Raw genomic sequence first — 26,015 nt, 5'->3', positions numbered from 1 at the left:
ACGATATACTTGTCGGCAACTGGAACTCGAAGGAAACATAGAGGGTAAGAGAGGTCTAGAAAAAGATGTCATGGCTGGGTAATATTCGCCAAATGATATTAATGAAATTACTCTTAATAGAATAATGTAATCGTGACTATCTAATATCTCACCTGACAATACAACGCACGGTGGACGCCTACGCAGAAATACACGGCGCCTTTAAGAAGTAAAGTTAATAATAAATAATTCAATAATTATACTTATATTAGTCACTATTTTCCCCCTAACTCGGAAAATATCGACCGCACGAAAAAACTTGGAAGAAATTGTAGGAAATCGCGATTGCAACAATTTACGAGTCCTTACCATTTTTCTCTCGAAGAGTTTAAAGTGGCCGAGCGGGTTATTAAGTCAATTTCATTTAAGTAAATACGGTTGCAATATCTCCAAACAAAATATACAATAATCAGAAGAGACTGTAATTAACGAAAATAACTACCTAATTTTGTATCGAGATTATGAGGCAAATAAGAAATTTACAATATCTAAAATCACCCGGTGAGTATTTTTCTCGTTAAATAAATTTTTTATTAAATAAATTATATTATATATATTATATAAAATTATTAAATAAACTTTAGAATATTCAATGATTTGTTTCAAGAATTCAAATTAAAAGACAAATTACAACCACAATTATTCTTGCTAATTTAAAAACGAGTTTTTAGAAAGTAATACATAGGTACACTCCAATAATTATTTTAAAGATTGCCATTGTTATCGTTGAATGAAAACTCAAATTTAAATGCATCAAAAGAAATAAATAATTTTTATTATAATCCGTTCGACCCGACCGACCCCAAATTCCGATAACCAAAGCTACCTGAATACGTCTCATCGTTGTCTCAGGTAAATTCGATCTCGTACCTAGAAAGCTGCTAACGCCATCTATTTCTAAAACCACTGGTGTCGTACATAAACGCTCATTTAGTTTCGTATCTTCCAGTAAATTTATCAGTCAACGGTTTAACATTCATAGACGTGATCAAATAGATAAATTTTAAATTTTTTCACTTAATTTTTGCGATTTAACTTTGCAATTCACGAATCTGCACCTTTTATTTTTAAAAATTCATAACTTTTACGAGAAGAAGACTGAAAGTCTACAACAATTTTCATAGTCTTCACAATGGTAAGAGATATGTGCTGTAAAAATTTCAGAAAAAAAATATTAAAATGAAACAGAATTGTAGCGAGTTAAACCGTGATTTCATTTTTTTTTTCATTTTTAGGTTAAAATTCCGATTTTGACAAATTTGTTTTTTTAATAAAAAATTAAGTAATCGTGTGCGGAAAAAAATAAATATGCCATTTTAATTGCCTATTTGTCTAATTTGTAAAATTCATATTAGAGTTTTCAAAAAGCATATACAGGGTGAAATTTTTTCTAAGACCAAAACGAACTAATTTTTTAAATCCGGGCCTGATTTTTTTCTAGTTTGAATAAATCAGTTGATTGGATGGTAACATAAATTAAATATTTGTTCAAAAAGAATTAATTTTTGTGATAAAAGTTAATTTTTTTAAATCTATGGTTCACTTTACCAAACTTTTAATTCATAGCCAAATTTGATTTTTTATAAAAAATTAAGCAATCGTGTGCGGAAAAAATAAATATGCCATTTTAATTGCCTATTTGTCTAATTTGTAAAATTTATATTAGAGTTTTCAAAAAGCGTATACAGGGTGAAATTTTTTCTAAGACGCAAACGAACTAATTTTTTAAAGCCGGACCTGTTTTTTTTTCTAGTTTGAATAAATCAGTTGATTAGGTGGTAATAGTGTAACGATTGGCCAAAATAAGAGACACATCGATCTGACCGTTCAAACATTATGACGAATACAAATTTATGTCAAAATGCGAAACTCGCCCTGTATATTATTAAACAATGGGCGCAGACACTTTTTAATGGTCATTTGTTATTCCCCATAGGAGCCTCTATACGAGGTAGGAGTATGTACAGTTCCTCATGACTCACCCTGTATAAGAAACAAGAAAATGTTACAAACCGATTGTTTGTAAAATACTTTGTTTGTAAAGATTCGGGTTAATTTAGTCAGTTAGTTAGTTAATCGAGTTTATACGAGCAGCAGTATGTTTGTAAAACAGTAATACACAAAAGAAAATAAAAAAAGTCATCTGGATACACTCTAAAAAATAACAAACATCATATGTATTCTAATAAATATTTCTTTTCAACAAGAACCACCAAGAAAATGCCCACAAATAATTCTGCTAAAACCATTAAGAAAACTCTTGATAGATTAATCTCAAATAAACTTTTTGAAAGCTAAAAAGATAATATATTCGTTCTGCAGCAGGTACTTAATAGAAAAACGGAAGGCAAGGAATCTATCTACCCACCTATTGTTTGTAGATTCAGAGAAGGCATACGATACGGTATCTTTGAAAAAACTGTTTCAAACATTGACGAAAGTATGTCTTAGTAGAGAGTATGTGGATGCTATTGCAAATGTATACAAAAATTCAAGAAGTGTCGTTAAAGAAGGAAACTTTATATCTGAATCATTTCCAATAACAAAGGGGCTTAAACAAGGATGTTGTCTGTCTCCGACTTTAATATTTAAAATATATTATATTCAATCATCGCTAGAGCAGAGAATCATCGCTAGAGGAAACAATTGTCCGGAATGGGAATAGACGTAGGCGGTGGTAAATGTCTAATAACTTTGTTTTTCGCAGATGATCAGGTAGTCTTAGTGAATGATGAGGAAGACATGGACTACATGTTTAGAAAACTAAAGAAAGAATATGAAAAATGGGGCCTCAATATGAATATGTGAACCACAAAAACATGTAAAGAACATAAATATCACGGATCTATAATATCTAAAGAACGCACTACCAAAAGAGACATCGAAAACAGAACGCAGCAGGGCAAAAAAGCGTTAAACATTCTAAACTCTCTACTATGGTCTAAAGATATAAGATAAAAATCGAAATTGACAGTCTATCGTACCTTGGTAGAGCCTATTATGACTTATGGGGCAGAAGTTTGGCAGATCACGAAGAAAGATCGAAAAAGAATAGAAGTAGGTAGTAGAAATGGATTATCTTAGGAGAGCGTGTGGTAGATCACATCAGGAATGAAGATATTAGAAGGAGAACAAATACTGTGTATTCCAGTGTAGAGAGAATTGAAACGAGACAACTAGTGTGGTATGGTCACGTGAAACGAATGAATGAAGATAGATGACCAAAGAAAGCTTTAAATTACATACCACAACAAATAAGAAGAAGGGGAAGGCCTTCAGTTGCCTGGGAAGAAAATGTACGCCACATCATGAGAGATAGAGCCATCAAAGAATACGAATGGATGGACAGAAAAAGATGGCGGTTGAAACGCTAGAAGCGGTAGAGGCTATAGGAACCTCGCTTATAGATAGATAGAGAAAATTAAAAAGAAAGTTATAAAAATACAGCAGCAGAAAATAATCCAATAGAAATGACAATTTTTGTGTGATAGTACATAATAGCAGAATCAGCAATAGAAGATTTCATAATAAGTATTTCATTGTGAAAAAGAAAACAACAAGACCACAACAGGATAACATCAAAAGCAGCAAGATTTATAACGTGTCTGTTCCTTGCTCCAAATGTGTGCTTTTTGCATACACAACAGAAATTTGTAAAGGCGCATTTAAATTAAAGCGAACACGAACGAACGAACGAAGGAACGAATTCGTAGGCGTTCGCTTGGTCATTCTTTTGCTACAAAGTAGGACCATTTACATTGAAGCGAACGTTCGCATTCGTTGATGATCGGGAGTGCATATTGCCCGCAGATGTATTTAAGATGGGCCAGTCACACATTGTGTTTAAGTTTATTGTCGTGTTTCTTGTTGGGTAAATTTTAATACAATAATAGCTTATAAAATGCAATGCAAGTCTGTAAGGAAAAAATATGTCAAATTCATAAATATAAATATAAATTTGGATACGACTTCAATAATTTCATTCTGTCATGTCTCTATTCTATAATTATTTAATTTAAAAAATTTGATTTTTATAATTAAAATAAAATAAAAATTATTTCCAGACTCAAAAATAATTTATCCAGGTATTTTTTATTATTTTGTTGAAAAATTTGATGATAAGATTTATTTATTAATATTTTATTTAAATCTGACATTATCAACTAAATTTTGAGATAAATAAAACGTCCAAAAATGTCTAGCAATTATAAATTCATATTTCTTTTTCTTCTTAAGATGCCGTGCATTTCTGCGTAGGCGTCCACCGTACATTGTCGTGTTTATAAAATATGACTGTTTTATGCTCGTAATATGTGCCCCTAGTATGCAGTCTTCTTACTTTTAACATAATTAAAAAGTTCCCTATCCTGTAAACCCGCTCTTCTTAGTACATAATCATTTCTGACTGTCCGTCCATGATATTCTAAGCATTTGACGTAGGCACCACATTTCAAACACTTCAAACTTGTTAATGGAACTGGCATTTAACGTCCGTGCTTCCATTCCGCACAAGAGCACAGGTCAAACGTAACACTTTAGTATATAAATTACCGACAAAATATTTATTCATATTTCTAATAATGACAAAAGTAATGACAAAAAAATTATCTTCTTAAAATAATTTTGAATTCAATATATTTAGGTAGGTACCTGTAATGTGCTTCGAACTAATGAACGCAATCTGTATCAGCAGCCAGGTAGCAGGTATTGTACGCTGTTTGAGGGAGCATGGAGAATAATATATTAAAGAACCAGCTTTCTTAAAATTGTTCCTCGAAAAAGTTGCTTGCTTTTGGTATTATGACTATATTATGTTCAAAAATTAATTTGTAAAATTGGTGTATCAAAATAAATTTGCTTTTAATTAATTTTAGCAATTAATTTGACCTGCTTACCTCATTAGTCTTTCTGGGTTGAAATTTATCCAATAAAACATTAGTCTTTTAAAAGCAAACCACTTCGAACCCTCTTTTGGTCTTTCTCGTCTAAATGATGCCAGAAGCTAATTCATTTTTTTAGTTCAGAGATATCACAACCCATTCCTATAGAAATGTTAAAACAAGCATCAATTTTTCTGTTTATTATTTTATATAGCTTCGATTTCGGGTTTCATAGGTATTCTTCATTTCTATATAACTCATTTAATTGAAGTATCTTTTCATTGGTCCATTCCATATTGCAAAATTATGTTTTCACGACTACACAATAAACAACCCTCTCAAACTAATGTTTGTAAATAAATTAAATCAGTACTTCTAAACAAATTCGTTCGCTACCGTCTATCCACTGTCCACATTGAACAACGATTTTCTTTGATGATTCGCTAACTTACCGACATCGCATCGGTTGGAACATGTGCGAATGCGAACGAATTCGTTCGGTCGAGCTCGATTCGCTGTACAAATACAATACAGTTAACGAACGAATTCGTTCGTTCGTGTAGTCCATTGAAATGTTACATTTAGTGTGCATTTCTTAGAGGAGTCAGTTTTATTTTTTTAATGTGTAGGGGGGTTCAGTAGAAGCTTAAGTTCAAGTTTTTGGGGTTGAGGCCCTTGTCCCCCGGTCGCCATCTTGGAAAAAGGGGTGCAAAGGGCTTTCGCGCTGTATCTCGTAAACTAGCTACCCTACAGAAAATTTAATTTTACATAAAATGAAGCAAATTAATTTTTCTACGATTTTATATCTATTACTTTTTATCGTAAAGTGACCAACAAAAAAGTTATAAACAAAAATAAGAGAAAATTTTGTAAGAAATTTCATTTTGGAGGTTATTTTTTACGTTCATTTCACAATAAAATAACATCATAGCGATTTTGTAGAGGATTTTTCAATAAACAATTTTCACTATAAAGTTGTTTAATTTTATTTATTATCTAGGTTTTACAGCGCTCCAAACTTGACTAGATTCTCGAATTCTCGTAGAAAAATAATGCTTTTCTATCTATAAATACCGGGTGTCCACTTATATTTTCCCCCATTTTAACTGCCTATAACTTCTAAACGGCTCAAGATAGAAATATGCGGTTTTCACTGAAATGTTTTATTTTAATAAAAGTTTTGTCTGAATGGATGGAATTTTTTATATCGCTTTCAAATACGAAATAAAAAATGGCGGATTTTTGAAAAAAACTTTGTTGACTTTTTTTTAATGGAACACCCAGTATATTCTTTTGTAAATTGAAAGAAAGGTCATTCATCTACCTAGCGATATAAAGTTTTTCAAAATCGGTTGTCAAATCACTGAGTAATTAAATTTTAAAATGAGAGGTGCAACGTGGATATCACATACCTAAATAACACAACTAAGTAAGATAAGTGATTTCCACATTGCATCTCTCATTTTAAAAATTAATTGCTCAATCATTTGACAACCGATTTTAAAATATTTTATATCACTGGATAGATAAATGACCGTTTTTTCAAGTTTTTAGGCAAATGACGATTTTTTATATCGCTTTTAAATAAAAAATGGCGGATTTTTGAAAAAAAAAACGTTGTTGACTTTTTTTATTAAAACACCCAGTATATTTTTTTGTGTCTTGAAAAAACGGTCATTTACCTATCCAGCGATATAAAATTTTTTAAAATCGGTTGCCAAATGACTGAGCAATTAATTTTTAAAATGAGAGATGCAATGTGGAAATCACATAACATAATATCATTTTGCTCATTTATGTTATTTAGGTATGTGATATCCACGTTGCACCCCTCATTTTAAAAATTAATTACTCAGTGATTTGACAACCGATTTTGAAAAAGTTTATATCGCTGGATAGTAGAATGACCTTTATTTCAATTTAAAAAAAATTACTGGGTGTTCCATTAAAAAAAGTCAACAAAGTTTTTTTCAGAAATCCGCCATTTTTTATTTCGTATTTGAAACGATATAAAAAATTAAATCCATTCAGACAAAACTTTTACTAAAATAAAACATTTCAGCGAATACCGCATATTTCTATCTTGAACCGTTTAGAAGTTATAGGCAGTTAAAATGGGGGAAAATATAAGTGGACACCCGGTATTAGACGAGCGGCATTAATCGTTATGCCAACCACGAAAATCAAATTTAAGGTGAATGATCAATTTTGGTCTATTCTTATGTTTTAGAGGTCGCTGAATCCGAATATGAAGTTTATTTTTATCTAGAGTTGGTGGAACATGTTAAAAAAATAAATTTTATATAAAAATGCCAAAAATCAATTTTGATGATTTTTCAAATTTACCTCGCTGTATCTTTGGTCGCTGTAAATATTTCCTTTTAAAAATTTTACTGTGTCATCTTTGAAGTACGTAGATCACAATGAAATTTGTCCAAAATGTTTAAACACATTAAAAAAGGAGTTGTTAATTTATTAACATTTTGTCATCATATTTCGTTAGTTTCATGATTACTTAAAAAAGTTGAGTGACAAACTTTTTAGTTTATAATTTTAACCAACACAACAATAAAATATAGTTCATATAGTGGAAATTGTTCGCTGAAAAACCCTTTACAAAATTGCTATAATGTTATTTTTCCGCAAATCGCCAGGAAATTTTGACATTCCTGTCAAAATTTCTTGGGAAATGATATTTCCGTACAGTTGTTAGTGTTAAATTTATAAGCGTCAAGTTTGACAATTCAACCTCAATACGTTTCCATAGTAACCCAAGTAATTTTATTAGGAATTTCAAAGCACCATTTATTTGGGAATAAAATTATCGCGTTTTTTTTAAATCAATCAATATCTGTCGAATTTTAAACGATTTGCGGAAAAATAGTATGTTTACCTCGTAGGAAAAGCCACATTCCTGGACTCTGTGTTGCTAAGTCTCGGCTTGCGCCTCGACTTAGCAATCTTCACAGTCGTCCAGGAATGTTAAGCTTTTCCTACCCGGTAAACAATGTACTATTATTTTAAAATGAACTGAAAAAAAGTTATAACATCCAAAAGTAAACTTTTTAAAAAAAAATTACATATTTTTGGTTATATCTTTTTTTGTTGGTTACTTGACGATAAAAAGTAATACAAACAAAATTGTGGAAAATTTAATTTGCAACATTTTATGTTTAATTAGATTTTCCGTAGGGTTGGTAGTTTACGAGATATAGCGCGAAACCCCTTTACACCCCATTTCCAAGATGGCGGCCGGGGGACAAGGGTGGCGACCCCAAAAACTTGAACTTAAGCTTCTACTGATCCCCCCTACACATTAAAGGAATAAAATTGACTCCTCTAAGAAATGCAAGGTACGGCCTAAAAAATGTAACATTTTAATGGACTAGTGTTCGCTTTGATTTAAATGCGCCTTTAACACTTCAGGAAAATATTGCAAATGCGAAGAAAACCCATTTTCTTGTGATTCCCCTCGTCTGCCTATATTTCCATAGAACGTGAAGAACAGACAAAAGAGGCCAAAAATCAATTGCGTCAATTCCAGGAATATCCAATATTAGAATAAGATTCATAAATAAAATTCATTAGAATAGGAATAAAAATAATGTTTTTTTAGGTTCAATAAACAAAATAAGGAACTCAGATTTGGAAGTTTTGTTTTTGGTCCAGTTGTTCTGCGTCTATTCCATCATTACAACAGACCTGATTTAGCTTTAGAAGTAAGTAAATATGTTATTGAAAGAAATAATTAGGATCTTAATAGAAAATGTACAAATTCAGATTATAATAATGTATATAATCCCCTATTCAACAACTGTTTCTTCCTTAAGATTTTTGCTTGTTTTATGAATTCAGTTTAGTATCTTTTTTATGATTTTATTTCTTTTCTATCAGTTTTCTAGTTCGGAAGCCGAAGGTTTTCACCTCGCAATTTTTACAGAATGGATCGATTTTCTTGAAAATTTGAGAATAAGTGGATGGTCCAAGGATCAAAATCTATATGATGCCGAAAGGCGCTTTTACCATGGGGGTGGTTGTCACCCCATCTCGGGGGTGGAAATTTTTTATTATATTTTGACCGCAAAAATTGGTAAAATGATTAATTCTAAGCAAAAAATGTTCTATACATTTTTTTGATAAAATAAATAGGTTTCGATTTATTCGCTATCGAAAGTGTTAGTTTTATATCGAAAGAATCGATGTTTCTAACCAGTTTTGTGCTAATAACTCAAAAATTATTCGTTTTATCAAAACAACTCTAATAACTCTAATTAACAAAAATATACTTTTTAAAAAAATAAACAAAACGATTTTTCTTTCTCTAAGACTAATAGTAACCAAGATATAATTTATTATAGGTTAGCTCTTCGTCAAATGCTAAATTTTGTAGATGCAAAGTTAAAAGACGGAAAAACTATGTATTATTATTATTATTATCCAGATTTAGCCATACGGCTCACACTCCCTCTAAGGGGAAAATTGACTCATCCCAGATACCTACGGTATCAAAAGGATTGAGCTCTGGTGGGACTCTTTCCGTGTTATCGAGCCCTAGGTGACTTGGAATGCAGGTGTATCTCCCAGAAATGTTCGTACGCATCTGGCCGTCGCGAGTAGTACAGCTTTCTGCATGGTCTTATAAAGATGTTCATTCAGACCCAGCTTTTTTATGCTTTCGAGGAGGGTCTTCGGAATGACTCCAGTAGTAGACATAATAATCGGTATCGTCTGGGTACTTTGCATTCTCCATTGCCTCCGTATTTGAATTTCTAGATCTCTGTACTTGGCGATCTTTTCAGTAAATTTACTACGTAGATTATTGTTGTTAGGTATCGCCACATCAATTAGTGTTGTTTGTCTTGTTAATTTATTAACTAGTACGAGATCTGGTCTATTATGTGCCACTGTTTGGTCTGTGAGCACAGTGCGGTCCCAGTATAGCTTGTAGTTGCCATCCTCAAGCATACTCTCAGGGACGTATTGATAATACGGGAGATGCTCTGTTTGGAGAAGTCCCAGCTTGATAGCTATCTCTTGATGAAGGATTTTTCCCACTGCGTCATGCCGTTCCTTGTATTCAGTTGCAGCAAATGCCTGGCAGCCCCCTGTAAGATGTTGGATGGTTTCTTGGGCTTGACATCCATATCGGCATCTGTCGTTTTGAACCTGAGGGTCTTTGATGATATATTTCAGGTAATTTCTGGTTGGTATAACCTGATCCTGAATGGCCAGTAATGAACCCTCCGTCTCAGGGAACATCTTTCCTGATGTCAACCAGTAGTTCGACGCTATATTGTCGACATAATCTTGGCTGACTTCATTGGGATGTCGCCCGTGCAGAGGTTTACCCATCCAGGCGCGCACTTTTTCGTCCTTAGTAAGGTGGTTTATGCGCATTTCTGGTTCCCTCAGTTTGATCGGTGTTGTGTCATCTACTGCGCAGATAGCGCGATGTAGAGTAGATGTCTCAGCCTGCATCTGAACATAAGTTCTTAAATTAGCAATTTGTTTATCTAATTGCTCACCTATATCCATAAGTCCTCTTCCTCCTAGATTCCGTGGTAATGTTGTTCTTTCTACTGCACTTTTAGGATGGTGTTTTTGTGCCTTTGTGAGGTGTGTTCGTACTTTTCGCTGGAGAGCTTCTATATCTGTTTTTGTCCACTTTACAATACCAAATGAGTAGCTAAGCGCGGAACATGCGTAGGTGTTTAGTGCCTTAAACAAATTTCTACTGTTAAGGTGTGAGCGAAGCAGCTGTTTTACCCTTCGTATAAACTCAGTAGTTATCTCTGTTTTCATTTGTTTATGGTCAATTTTCCGCGCTTGCTTTACTCCAAGATATTTATACATATCGTTTTCACCCATGGCCTCGATGTTCTGGCCACTTTGCATATCGAATCCTCCGGGCTGTACTTTTCCTCTGACTATATTTAAAATACGACACTTATCTAGTCCGAAGTGCATATTAATATCATTAGAAAAAGTTTCTACAGTTTTTAGCATCTCGTCGAGTTGGTTTCGAGTGGAAGCCATTAATTTCAAATCATCCATGTACAATAAATGATTAAGCTTCGCCACCACATTGTTGTTATTTTTGATGCTAAAACCTGCATCTGAGGAGTTCAATAGCTGAGATAGTGGGTTCATAGCTAGACAGAACCACAGAGGACTCAACGAATCTCCTTGAAACAGGCCCCGGCTGATTACGATATTTTCAGTTTCGATGTTACTTTCACCAGGTATTTGTAGGTGAATTCTAGTTTTCCACTCTGTCATTATATGTTGTAAAAAGGTCACTATATTATCATCGACTTTATATATTCTCAATATATCTATAAGCCATTCATGCGGCACTGAATCAAAGGCCTTCTTGTAATCAATAAAAGCAGTAAATAGATTCCTCTTTTTGGAATATGCTTGATTAGAAATGACTGAGTCGATGATAAGTTGTTCTTTGCAACCCATGGAACCCTTAGCGCATCCTTTCTGTTGAGGCTCTATGATATTGTTCAGAGCACAGTGTTGGTAGATACGCCGGGCTACACAGGATGTGACCAATTTATACAAAGTTGGAAGGCAAGTAATTGGGCGGTATTTTGCTGGATCTTGGGTGTTATTTTGATCCTTCGGTATTAAATAAGTGGTTCCCTGAGTTAGGAATGATGGTATATCCTGCGGATTAGAAATAACATGATTAATTAGTGTTGATAAGCATTCATGAGCACTCGAGAACTTCTTGAGCCAAAAGTTTTGAACTCTGTCTGGTCCAGGAGATTTCCAGTTATGAAGCTCTTTGATGATATTTGAGACTTCTTCAGTGGTGAAGGGTTCGTAGAGAGTAGTAGTGTAGTGTTGGCAGTTCTGTGCCGCATCTTCTATCCATCCAGCATTGTTGTTAAGAGCAGCTGGTGTGGAAAGTTGATTTCCCCAAAACTCATGAATTTCTTCTTGGCTTGGGTAAGACTTATCGAGATTTTCTACGGTGGAATTGAGTTTCCGATAGAACGCCTTCTCAGCAGTCTCAAAAAGGGCATTGTCGGATTTTCGGTTGTTACTCACTTTGTACCTTCTTAGTCGTCCTGAATAAACTGAGAGTCTTTGTTTTAATGTATCCAGGCACTGTTGGGCTGTGTTGTTTTCTGGATCGTATCTTGAGTGTCTTGCAGTATTCCGTATTATTTCTTCAGCTCTCCTGATGACTCTTGTACTTCTTACACCTCGTATATATTCTGTGACTTGACCAATATCCCTACGCAGCAATTCAATCTTTCCGAGCAGTCTTTTTTCCCAGGGCGCAATTCTGTTACCAGTCCTTCCGTTGTTAGTACCCCGTCGTGTTCTGATCTTAACGCCCATTACATTAGCAATTGCTGTTGCTGCACAGTAGATTAGCATGTGCAAATATTCTAATGTGTGGGCTTCTACGACATAATTGGGTAGGACTTCAGTGTTCACAATTTGTAACAGCGCCCCTAGTTTCTTACAAGAGTTTATTCGTGGTAGCGGTGGTCTGCTAAGTGGGTTCGTTCCATTAAACTCCTGTACAGCACGTGCCATTTCGCTTACTAGGTTATCATGTAGCTCGTTGTTTTCCTGCTCTGTATTGTCAGGTTGAGTTTCTTGTATGGCAAGCTCAGGAATCTGCTCATGAACTTCATTGGGGACTTGATCTTCAATTAAAACATCGTTATGAATCTCCCGTTCGACTTCGCTTCTGATGATATTGCGTCTAGTCTCTGGGATAAGGTTGTTTCTTATAATTACCCGGTATTGGTCTGATACTCGTTGCTCCGATACTTGAATATCTGGGTACGTCCTGCAAAATTCGGCATACAGCTGTTGTCGGTAGCCGATTGTTTCTTGGCCGAGGTTTGTCACCTTGTAGTAGAAGCGCAAAATGTTTTCATTAATGGACACAGTCCATTTCATGCGCTGCCTCGGCCGTCCCGCTTGAGTGAGCGCCGGCTGATGATCCAGCGCAGCACCTTCGGCGGGTGGAGCTCTTGTTGTTGTTTGGCTCGCTTGTGGTTGTGGTTGTGGTTGGGCTGTAGCTGATTGTATGACAGGGGCCCGCCTCCTCAACACCCTGCCACCGACGTCCCGCATGCTGTCACGTCCAGCGCCGGCTCCAGACGTGCCCTGGCGATCCCCAGGCAGCGATCCTAAACATACATTATTATTCTCCATTCTCATGGGTGTGCATTTTATACCTACTGCCAGGTGTCAGTTTTTGTTCCACGGCAAGTATCCCTGCTACTCTCTGGGTACTGGCGCTACGAATACCCAGAAAGCATCCCCCATTCGCAGGGGGCCGCGCCTGATAGAAGAACTGACAAAAACTCCCACAGGGAGTTATTATTATTATTATTATTAGTATTATAAATGAGTCAAATTAGATAAATTATTAGAAGAATTTTTTACTAAGCAACAACATTTTTGTTTATGTTAGTAGTATTTTGTATTTTGACAACGGCACCCGATTTGTGCGTCGAAACGTTAATAAAAATCATTTTTTAATAATATTGTGGCTTATTTCCCATTATAAATAGTTAAAACTATGTATTTTTCGAGGATAACTTATGGAAACTAATTTAAAGTATATTAAAAGGTATATCTACACAAATAAAAAGGTCTCTAACTCAAAAATTGAGTCACTTATGATGAACAGAAAGTCAGTCCCCGTTTATTTTCAGCGAAAAAGTGAGCGGTGGTAACCATCACCACCCTAATTAAAATCAGTCATTGGTCTTGTTCAGTCTCATGTTTTTATATAAAATTGTAGCTTTTTTAATTCCCAAGAATCGGGTTAGCGAAAATTTGTTGTACGGCAAAAATTGAGTAAAATATTGACAATTGAAACTTGTAATAACATGCAAAAACTACCTTCACCAACCCTTTCAAAGTCACCCCTTTTTGAGATTGAGGGTTTCAAAAGGATTTAATATTAATAGCCTTATAGATCTTGTAAAAACCTACGAAATGCTTTTTTACCAAACTTTCTAAAGTAAAAAATGAAAAAGTTACGGTTAAAAAACCAATATATTTTTTGGAAAAAAAATGGAGATATCCAATTGGAAGCATAATAATGTAGGTTAGCAGTGTTTTTTGTATTATGTACGTTAGAAACTTATACAGGGTGAGTAATGAGGAACTGTACATACTCCTACCTCGTATAGAGGCCCCTATGGGGAATAACAAATGACCATTAAAAAGTGTCTGCTCCCATTGTTTAATAATATACATGGCGAGTTTAGCATTTTGACAGAAATTTGTATTCGTCATAATTTTTGAACGGTCAGATCGATGTGTCTCTTATTTTGGTCAATCGTTACACGATTGCCACCTAATCAACTGATTTATTCAAACTAGAAAAAATCAGGTCCGGCTTTAAAAAAATTAGCTTGTTTGGGTCTTAGAAAAAATTTCACCCTGTATAAGCTTTTTGAAAACTCTAATATGAATTTTACAAATTAGACAAATAGGCAATTAAAATAACATATTTATTTTTTTCCGCACACGATTGCTTAATTTTTTATAAAAAATCAAATTTGATTATGAATTAAAAGTTTGGTAACGTGAACCATAGATTTAACAAAATTAACTTTTATTACCAAAATATTTTTTTTAACAAATTAATTTTTTTTGAACAAATATTTAATTTATGTTACCACCAATCAACTGATTTATTCAAACAAGAAAAAAATCAGGCCCGGATTTAAAAAATAAGTTCGTTTTGGTCTTAGAAAAAATTTCGCCCTGTATACGCTTTTTGAAAACTCTAATATGATTTTTACAAATTAGACAAATAGGCAATTAAAATGGCATATTTATTTTTTCCCCACACGATTACTTAATTTTTTATAAAAAAAATCAAATTTGACTATGAATAATTAAAAGTTTGGTAAAGTGAACCATAGATTTAAAAAAAATAACTTTTATTACAAAAATGAATTTTTTTAACAAATATTTAATTTATGTTATCACCCAATCAACTGATTTATTCAAACTAGAAAAAAATCAGGCCCAGATTTAAAAAATTAGTTTGTTTGGGTCTTAGAAAAAATTTCACCTTGTATACGTTTTTTGAAAACTCTAATATTAATTTTACAAATAAGACAAATAGGCAATTAAAATGGCGTATTTATTTTTTCCCCACACGAATACTTATTTTTTTATTAAAAAATCAAATTTGACTATGCATAAAAAGTTTGGCAAAGTTTTTGCATAGATTTAAAAAAATTAACTTTTTTTACAAAAATTAATTTACAAAAACAACGTTTTTCTTAAAATTAAAAGTATTACCATTTTTTTTTATATAACACGTCTAGATCTAAAACTTCCCATAACACTTCTAACATAGACGTGATCAAATTGATAAATTTTAAATTTTTCCACCTAATTTTTGCGATTTACAAGTTTGCAACTTTTACAAGAAGAAGACTGAAGGTCTACAACAATTTTCATAGTCTTCACAATGATGGTAAGAGGTATGTGCTGTAAAAATTCCAGAAAAAAAATATTAAAATGGAACAGAGTTGTAGCGAGTTAAACCGTGAGTTAATTTTTTTTTTCATTTTTATGTTAAAATTCCGATTTTGACAAATTTGATTTTTTAATAAAAATTTAAGTATTCGTGTGGGGAAAAAATAAATATGCCATTTTAATTGCCTATTTGTCTTATTTGTAAAATTCATATTAGAGTTTTCAAAAAGCGTATACAGGGTGAAATTTTTTCTAAGACCAAAACGAACTAATTTTTTAAATCCGGACCTGATTTTTCTCTAGTTTGAATAAATCAGTTGATTGGATGGTAACATAAATTACTTATCTGTGCAAAAAAAAATAATTTTTGTAATAAAAGTTATTTTTTTTTAATCTATGGTTCACTTTGCCAAAGTTTTAATTCATAGTGAAATTTGATTTTTTTATAAAAAATTAAGTAATCGTGTGCGGAAAAAAATAAATATGCCATTTTAATTGCCTATTTGTCTAATTTGTAAAATTCATATTAGAGTTTTCAAAAAGCATATACAGGGTGAAATTTTTTCTAAGACCCAAACGAACTAATTTTTTTAAAGCCGGACCTGATTTTTTTCTAGTTTGAATAAATTAGTTGATTAGGTGGTAATAGTGTAACGATTGGCCAAAATAAGAGACACATCGATCTGACCGTTCAAAAATTATGACGAATACAAACTTCTGTCAAAATGCGAAACTCGCCCTGTATATTATTAAACAATGGGAGCAGACACTTTTTAATGGTCATTTGTTATTCCCCATAGGGGCCTCTATACGAGGTAGGAGTATGTACAGTTCCTCATGACTCACCCTGTATACACGCATACATCGATTCATATTCGCCTCATGGAACCAAAGAACACATACGAATACGTATACATACATGTTTGTATATGCGTGTATCCGTAAATTTTAGGCGGGATCAATCTACGCCCGCAGCGCCAGGTGAAAGTTGAAACATCTGATATGTTTATTTGTTTAACTGTTTTTTCATTTTGGAGGTACTGCCCAGTAGTTTTCAAATATCTTTGTATATTTTTTTTACAAATCATTAATTATAAGTATGTCTTCTTCTTCTTCTTCTTCTTCTTCTTCTTCTTCAGCCTGTGTTCGTCCACTGCTGGACATAGGCCTCTTCCATTTGCTTCCATCGATTTCTATTCTTGGAAATTCTCGTCCACTGCTTGCTCGCGACTTGTTTACTGCCTACTCCTCCCCTGTTCTCTCTTGGTCTCCAGTTTGTTAGTCTCTGTGTCCATTTTTCGGGATTATCTCGGGCAACATGTCCGACGAATGTTCTTTCACGAATGTCGATATTTCGAATTCTGTCTCTCAAACTAATCCGTAGCATGGCCCTCTCCATCGCTCTTTGGGTTGTACTGAGCTGCTCTAAGGTTTTCTTTGTAAAGGTCATGGTCTCCAGTCCATATGTAGTTACAGGCAAGACACATTTGTCATAAACTTTACGTTTTAGACACATTGGTATATCTTTATTCTTCAAGATAAAGCTTGACTTGCCGAAAGCTACCCAAGACAATTGTATGCGTCTTTTTATTTCGGCTATTTGATTTTCTTTGCCGATTTTAATGGTTTAATTATAAGTATGTACTTATTTATAATGTGTTTAAGGTATTTAGGGTATCAAATGATTGAACGGTGTGTGTAGATTGGACTTCTCTACTTGTTAGAGGACAGAACTAAAACAAAAAGTTACTATTATAATAATTTATACCATGCCAATCAATTACTGACAATACATATACACTCCAGAGTATGCAAGGTTCTGAAACTGTTTTCTTGTGGCACAATTGTTGGTGTAATAAAATTTACAGCTCTTGTTTAACTATTTATGACTTTTCAAAGGGTTAAAATATTTAAAAATTATACTTAGATCACCAAAAAATCATTATTTAATTCATCTTAATTAAATTTCATTGTTTAAGTATAAACTTTTTTGTAGAGTTCGAAATGAGGGGTAGTTTTCACCCTTAACAAATAAATTTTTAAGGGTGGATATACTCAGAAATTTTATTAAGAATATCAAACCATTATTGTAAATCATTCGATCCAAATTTTACCCTCCTTAAGCTTTTTTGAGCAATTTTCAGCAAAATTGAGCAATTAGGGGTAGTTTTTACTTTTAAAAATGAACTTTTAAAGGGTTGAAATAGTCAATAATTATAGCTAAAGTATTAGATTATAATTACTTAATGCATCTGAACAAATTTCACTCCTTCTACCTTTTTTTATAAAAATAAGAGATCTCTGTAACATACAAGATATAGTACGGTGGGGAAGACAGAGACGACGAGAGTGGAATCAGCATGTGACGAGAATGGACAGCGAGAGAATAGCCCGTATAGCCAGGGATTCGAAGCCAACAGGCAAGGGACCAATAGGAAGACCCTTTAAAAGGTGGCGAGATAGCTGGCAGTCAACATCACAGCTACGAATACAAGTTCAAAATCGGCAAGGAACAGGCCAAGAGGCCTATTATAAGAAGAAGAAGAAAGAAGAACCTTTTTTTTTTATAGATTTTGGCAATAATAAGCGGTAGTTTTTACCATTAAAAAATAAAAAGCGCCCGTCGGCACAATATAGATTTTGAAGTAGAGAGTAAGGTGAACTTATTCTAAATTTTCGTAGAAATTGGTCCATTCTGTAAAAATTGCGAAATTTTGTCCTATTTTAATCTTCATTTCTTGGACTAATCTTCTATTCTGTTTTTGATAAATGTGAAATAAATGAATATATTTATTTTGAATAAAATTGGCTCTTGATTCATAGAAACAAAAATCTGCAGAATTTTGAGTCACTTATTGATTTTTCTCCCGTTGTATATTTTTCAATATTTTGCTATTATTTCAGCTTTGCTTGGCTTTTATTTTTATTTATTTGTTAATTCTTCAGTCATCGACATTACATGCCATTACTTTTTAATTTAATCTAAGTTTTAATATGCAAAACAAAGGTTTTTTATGTGACTACATACCTTATAATCGAGACTCACTGATAATGGTTTGATAGAACCAAAAGCGTTTTGATTCACTAATCGTATCAGATAATTTTTTTACAATTAAATATATGTATATGTTTTAAAAAGGGTCTAGGACGTTTCATCGCCGCCGTTTCGATGCCGCCAGTTCGATGCCAATGCCGGCCGATTCATCGCCAGTCAATTAATCGCTATCTGATATATTTCCGAATTTTCGACAGTTACAATTATTAGTTATTTTTAGTATTAATTAGGAATTCTAGGAAATGCGAGATATGACGGCGATTAAATGGACTGGCGATGAACCGGCGGCATCGAAACGGCCGGCGATGAACCGGCGGCATCGAAACGTCCCATTCCGTTTAAAAAAGACGTTTACATTACCTTTACACCGATGCAGAAAGATAAATGTAATAATAATAATTACTAATGTATGCTGATGATATAAAATTGTTTAGAATCATTGAGAAGTCATCTGTCTGTGTTCGATTCCCAGATGCATTAACATGTTTGGAGGACTTTTGCTCTTATCACAAATTAAATTTGAATCCCTCTAAATGTAATGTTCTATCTTTTTGCAAAACTATATGTTACTCGGCACTCATATACAAAAAGTATCTATGTTATAGTCAAAGCCCGAATTTCAGGCACTCCTAGGTTTGACTAGGCAATCCTCAGGTCTGACTGACGGTCTTAGTCAAAGCCCGAAATAAATTATAGTTTCGGCCTTTGACTAGTCAAACCTAGGAGAGACTAAGTTGGTCAGGCAAAGGTCGAAATTTAATTTTATGAAATCGGGGTTTGACTAGTCAAACCCCGATCAGCTATTAAAATGTCGTAATCTGTTAGATTAGGTTTAATAAAACGTAATTTTTTAATTTTAATGCTTATTATTTTTACATTCTCGTAATTAAAATAAAAAAAAAATAGTGTATAATCTCACATGTTGAGGCATTATGGCATTTAGAGTTGCACAATACGTTAGACCTTTTTTACACTTACATCATTTTTAAGAGCATTTCTTACATTACAGTAGCATTTTATAAAGCCTTGTCCTCCAAATTTAGAATCTTTTGTACTAATTTCTTTTAGAGAGAGTTTAACGTCTGGAACATCTTCGAAATTAAGAAAATTCTCTTTGCATTCACTTATTTGATTTCTTGAAAAAAGTGTGTTTATTGTCCGTATTTCGTACCAACTGTATAAACCGTCAATTGTTTTATCTTTTATGATACCCAAAATATTTCGAGCAACTCCTTTGGCTCTATCAAAGCTGGGGTAGGTATTGTTACTGTTTTTCCGATCGAAATTGGATGAATTTTTTTCACTTAATTGTTTGATAGAACTAGGCTGAGCATGACGACCTTCAATCGCCTTTCCTTTATTTATTTTAATCTTTGCTGTCTGTGCACAAGGCATGTATGTAACTTTTCTTTCAAAACCTTTATAGTATGCACCAAGTGTGCTGTCAGCGCACACAACATTTACGCAACACCTGATTACAAATTATGCACGTATGTGCATCAGAGCTCTCTTTTTGGCAAATACAACAAATCACATCTGAAGAAGTAATCTGAATTGTTTGACAATTTTCTTCTTCTCCTAGTGACGACGGTCCTGGGGCTTCGTTAGTATTATGGTGATCCTTAGTTTTTTCTCCGATTGAAATATCTTCTTTTACAGTTGACGATGACATTCCCACTCCATCTTTTTGTGCTAAAATAAAATTAATAAAAATACCTATCCCCAGCTTTGATAGATCCAAAGGAGATGCTCAAAATATTTTGGGTGTCATACAAGATAAAACAATTGACGGTTTATACAGGGTGTCCAGAAACTCTACCGACAAACGAAGACAGGAGATTCCTCAGGTAAATTTAAGATAATTTAACCCAATTCACTTAGTCCGAAAATGCTTCTTAAGGGAGCTAGAGCTCTTTGAAGATGGCGTCTTGTAATTAGTTTTTCTTGAATACCTCCAGAACGCTTCTATTTAAAAAAACAAAAATTGGTACGCGTATTTATCTTCAAGATATAAATCTAATCCATACATTGCAAATTTCTAGTACCGATCATAGGCGTCCGTTTTGGGTAGGGCAACTGTTATTTTATCGCATAACTTTTTTATCTTTAACTTTTATGCATTTCTGACACTGGATTATTAAATTGTGAAGTAGTCTAGTACTAAAAGGTACTCTTGCTTTAAATCGGTAGGACACACCGTTTTCTAAAAAAATCGATTTGAAAATTTTTCACTTTCTGAATTACAAAAAAAAATTTCAAAAGAAAACTGTTTAGAAAGACGAAAACTGGTACATTTATTTATATTCCAGAGATAAATCGATTTCATTAATTGCGAATTTCTAGCACTGGTCATAGGCGTCCGTTTTGGGTAGGTCAACAGTTATTTTATAACATAATGTTTTTGTCTTGAATTTTCGAGCATTTTTGCCACTAGATTATTAAATTCTGAGGTATTCGAGTACTAAAAGTTACTCTTACTTTATGTTGGTAAAATACTTCGTTTTTTGTTGAAAACTTCTTTCAATTTTTTTTTCAAATTCCAAAAACGAAAAACTTTCAAATCGATTTTTCTAGAAAACGGTGCATCCTACCGACTTAAAGCAAGAGTACCTTTTAGTACTAGAATACCTCACAATTTAATAATCCGGTGTCAAAAATGCATAAAAGTTAAGGACAAAAAAGTTATACGATAAAATACCCGTTGCTCTACCCAAAACGGACGCCTATGACCGGTACTAGAAATTTGCAATCGATGGAATCGATTCATCTCTGAAAAGTAAATATGCATACCAATTTTCGTTTTTCTAAATAGAAGCCTTCTGGAGGTATTTAAGAAAAACTAATTTCATGACGCCATCTTCAAAGAGCTCTAGCTCCCTTCATAAGCATTTTCGAACTAGGTGAATTGGGTTAAATTGTCTTAAAATTATCTGAGGAATCTCCTGCCTTCGTTTGTCGGTAGAGTTTCTGGACACCCTGTATAGAGCTGGTACGAAATACGGACAATAAACATACTTTTTTCAAGAAATCAAATAAGAGAATGCAAAGAGAATTTTGTTAATTTCGAAGATGTTCCAGATATTAAGCCGTCTCTAAAAGAACAAAAGATACTAAATTTGGAGGACAAAGCTTTATAAAACGCTACTGCAATAAAAAAATGCTCTTCAAAATTAAGGAAGTGTAAAAGATATAACGTAGGTATTGTGCAACTCTAAATGCCATAATGCCTCAACATGTGAAAATAAACACAATTTTTTTTATTTTAATTACGACAATATAAAAATAATAAACATTAAAATTAAAAAGTTACGTTTTATTAAACCTCACCTGACAAATTACATTTTAATAGCTGATCGGGGTTTGACTAGTCATTAGTCAAACCCCGATTTCATAAAATTAAATTTTGACCTTTGGCTGAACAACTTAGTCTCTCCTAGGTTTTACTAGTCAAAGGCCAAAACTGTAATTTATTTCGGGCTTTGACTAAGACCGTCAGTCAGACCTGAGGATTGCCTAGTCAAACCTAGGAGTGCCTGAAATTCGGGCTTTGACTATAACATCTATACTAAAATCACATAAGCTATGCAGTAGATGTAAACATAAGTTGACAGTTGACAGCGATGTCGTCATCAGCAACGAACGAGATGACTATTTATGTTGGTTTTTGAATATTTTTAGATAACAGTTACTTGTATAAATGCGTAAATTATTCATTAATTTAATTAATAGGAATAGTTTTCACTATCTATGTATTCAGTAATTACAATAATTTATATAGTATTATACAATAAACACTAATAATCGAGAAAAGAGAAGAAGTGTTTTTAATAATATACTGTTATTATGGAACGAGTAGATAAATTTTGAACATCTTTAACAACTTAAATCGTTGTTTACATGCACTGCATCGCTTATTGGAATTTAGTATACTTATAAAGATCTTGGTGTTATATTTCAGTGTGATTTATCTTTTGGTGAACATGTAGAATATAATATATCTCTGCTAAAGTACTGAAACAGCTTGGATTTGTTAAAAGACAATCATCTGATTTTAATAACCTGCAGACATTGAAGTTGCTGTTTAATTCTCTGGTTAGGTCACATCTAGAGTTCTGCTCTGTTAGTTGTTTGTTCATAATACACTATGGTTCATACTGAAATACTTGAGAGAGTTCAGCGTAGGTTTCTCATGTATTGTTCTTTCAAGCTTTCCATTCCTTATTCTTACACAAGTATGCTTTTGTTAACTGATTACTGTTCTTTGTCTTCTCGTAGAGAGATATTAGATTTTTTGTTTGTATTTAAACATTTTAAGAACTTAATGATGGATTGAATAATGATAAATTGTCCTGAATTGTAATTTGTATTTTTTGCACCTCTTTATTGTAATTGGTATTTTAATGTCTTTTTTTTTGTAAATGGTTGTAACCGTTGATAAATGAAATAAAAATAGTATACAATTTCAATATATTTAATCAAACATATTGTGTTCTAGTGCTTCAAATCAGATGAGCTATCAGGATTTTTTGATCAAATTATTTCATATCAAATACTCCTAGACCTTCTGTACGAAAACCAGATGTATCAAGAAATTCTCGACTGCGCAGATTTTATCAAAGATAAACAAATGGAAGGTATGAAGTATCCACGAAATGTTGTTGTTCTTGCTATGGCTGCCTGTTACAAATTAGTAAGTGTTAGTTTTAGAGTAATTATTGTAAATTAAGTATTTTTGCCATAAGGTACATTTTAAAATTCTATACCTACTGTAACAAAACTACTACTTTGCAGTAGTATTTGTTCAACGAAAAGGATAAGATGAAATGAGTGAAGGAAGGGTGATGAACTGATAATAGAAGTATGGAGAGACAGAGGCAAACTAAATAGAATTGGCTAGCAAGAGATGCAAGAGAACAACTTGACACTCAAGGATGGATAAGGCTCGTTTGCATGCCTGTCGAAGAACAGTAGATCAAAGTAGATAGTGATGATAACTAAGAAGGGAAATATTAAGATAAGAATATATGCTGAGAAAATAGATTAAATAAATGTAATAATATAATAAAAATAGAAGAATATAGGAGATAAATACAATAGACTGAATTATGGGCGCCAGAAGTTGGGATAGACCAAACTTCCAGGTATCTTACACTGCTGTTAACTATTAAATATATTAAATTCAAAAATGGGAAAAAAAAATAATTGGTATACAAAAAGAAATAAATATTTATTAAATATAACTATCTAGATTATTGACAACCTCTGTTATGACAAGTGAAACTATGTAACTCTAAAATGACAATGAGAAATAATTACCTATAGTGATATAAATATAATTACCTATTAAATTATTATTAGAGTAGCTTTCCTAGGAAGCATACCCTCAACTTACATCTAGGTTAAATGACAACCCTTCACCAAATAATAGTACGAATAAAATACGTACAGCCTAATTCAATACTACCTGATAATATAATAATAAAAATACCTAATATAAATAATATTTTTATACAACTCTCAATGAGTTGACGGGTAACAAGTCCCTAAATGAACCAACGTAGTACTGGGAACAAAAACCCTTTTATGACTAGTGGTTCTTAATAATAATAACAAGTAAAACTAGTACCTTCCTGAGGAGCTAGGTACTAGGGATTGATTCAAAGTTAATATAAAAAGGAAATGATTGATACGTTAAAGTTAAATAATATTTGCAAAAAAACTAATAAAAATTGAAAAATTATAAAAGCAAGTTAAACGATTTTAAAGTTAGAGAATTGAGACAATTATATATTTAATTTACATGGGAACAAGTCTAAAATTAATACAAACCAAGGGTAAAGAACATATATGTGGGAAGAATATTCGAGCTCGAAACTTCTACCAAGGAATTATGTAAATTTGGGGAACACTATCAACTTTAGGTATGGCTATGATAAATTACAATATACTTATGTTTTTGGAGTAAAGAAAAAATATATGTATAATTAAATTATGAAAGTATAAGTATGCTAAATGTCCTGAAAAATTAAAAAAAAAAACAGTATGTCTTTAACCGTTACGAATAAATGTCCCCAAAACAAACCCCTTTTCACAAGTTCCAATGTTCCTTGATGTCTAATACCCAAGTCCGGGGTACGAAGCTAACACCAACGTGGTGTAACGGTCCAACCGTTACTGAAACTGCCCCTCTGAGGGTTGCAGGAAAAAGAACCAAAATAAAGAAGATCAAATGGGAGGCTGTATATCCTCCAGACCTGTCCCTTTGTCGATTGAACCCTGGAAGTGCCTACCCGTGGTGTTGTGGGTCTTTATAAGTTCATACGTCGTTTGAGATTTCTCCCGAAGGGCTAAAACCAAAAACATTCCCAGTTTATTTCCAATAAAACCTGTTATAAAAAGAAGTAAAAGAGAGAAGTTGACGAGGAAAGGTTTTTAGAAGAGAAGACTACAAAAACTCGACCTTTCATTGACCAAAAAAAAAATGATTACCTATTTTAACCATAGGTTGTGATAAGAGTTTTAACACATATGACCTTGATTAGAATAGACAAGAAAACTTACAATTTAAATGTAGAATGTGATATTTTTGTTATTTTAACAAATAATATGGTTTTTTTTTCCAAAAGAAGTTGTATATGTATTGTATAAAGAAATAGGTACTGTGAAAATATATGAACATACTAGATATGGGAAAAGAATTATGAAGTCTATAAAGTAAAATTTAATAAGTTTCAGGAAGTAATGATATAATTTTCAATAGGTTTTCAGAACTGGAAAATTTTGATGAACATAACCACATATTAAGTATATTCTTAGAGATATTTTCTGGATACATTATAGACACTGCAATATTCTACATAAAAGCCAATCGATGACTTGATTTAAATTCAATCCATAATGAAAATAATATTACAATGGCCAAAACTAGGACGCCATAATGAAAAACTAGTACATATAAAAAACATACCGGTGCAAAATCCTTCTTCTTACAGTTTCATCATATTCCGTCACTTTGATTCAAACACAAACTTAATAAAATAACTGGCAATACAGTAATAATTGAACCATGCGGCTAAAATATAATTTTCTCAATCACCTATTGTAAGAACTTACACCGCCCTTCTTGGCACTTCGCAGAGAACAATGAACCTCCTTGCTCCGTTCGACTTGATGACAGCTGGCGACCGGCGTCAATACCAACTTCAAAAATCTATCAGTGATGCCACAGCACCTAGGTATGACGTCATCCAGAGGATTTTGTGCGAACGGCTTGTTTTAATTACAAGAAAAATAATTTTAACCATAATTAAGTAAGGCGTTCCCATTAATAATTACTTAGATAAGTGATGGAACGTCACACTACCTCTTTTTTAAACCAGGAGGAGTAATTCAAATTTACTGTGCCGTAATGATTGTAATGTAATTGGCATCACAGTCAGAACACTTACATATGAAGAACTTGTAGATCATTTGCTTTTCGCTCTCTTGAACACACTAAAAGAGAGAGCATTTCTACCTCCTCATAACATCTTAAAGAGAAAAATCATACTCTGAAT

The 26,015-nt window shown here is 32.9% G+C and overlaps 1 protein-coding gene across 1 annotated transcript in view; it reads left to right on the top strand.

The window, feature by feature from the left end:
• LOC126884038 (pentatricopeptide repeat-containing protein 2, mitochondrial-like) overlaps positions 1 to 26,015 on the top strand; it is an 88,381-nt gene that overhangs the window by 47,665 nt on the left and 14,701 nt on the right. The window contains exons 3-4 of the mRNA XM_050649825.1: positions 8,536 to 8,638; positions 22,955 to 23,149. Of these exons, the coding sequence (XP_050505782.1) occupies positions 8,536 to 8,638; positions 22,955 to 23,149 (298 nt within the window). The remainder of the gene's footprint in view (positions 1 to 8,535; positions 8,639 to 22,954; positions 23,150 to 26,015) is intronic.

Source organism: Diabrotica virgifera, chromosome 4 (assembly GCF_917563875.1).
Source record: "Diabrotica virgifera virgifera chromosome 4, PGI_DIABVI_V3a".
NCBI classification, from domain to species: domain Eukaryota; kingdom Metazoa; phylum Arthropoda; class Insecta; order Coleoptera; family Chrysomelidae; genus Diabrotica; species Diabrotica virgifera.
Note: the sequence above shows the minus strand (reverse complement) of the source record. Positions and strands in the feature narration are given on the sequence as shown.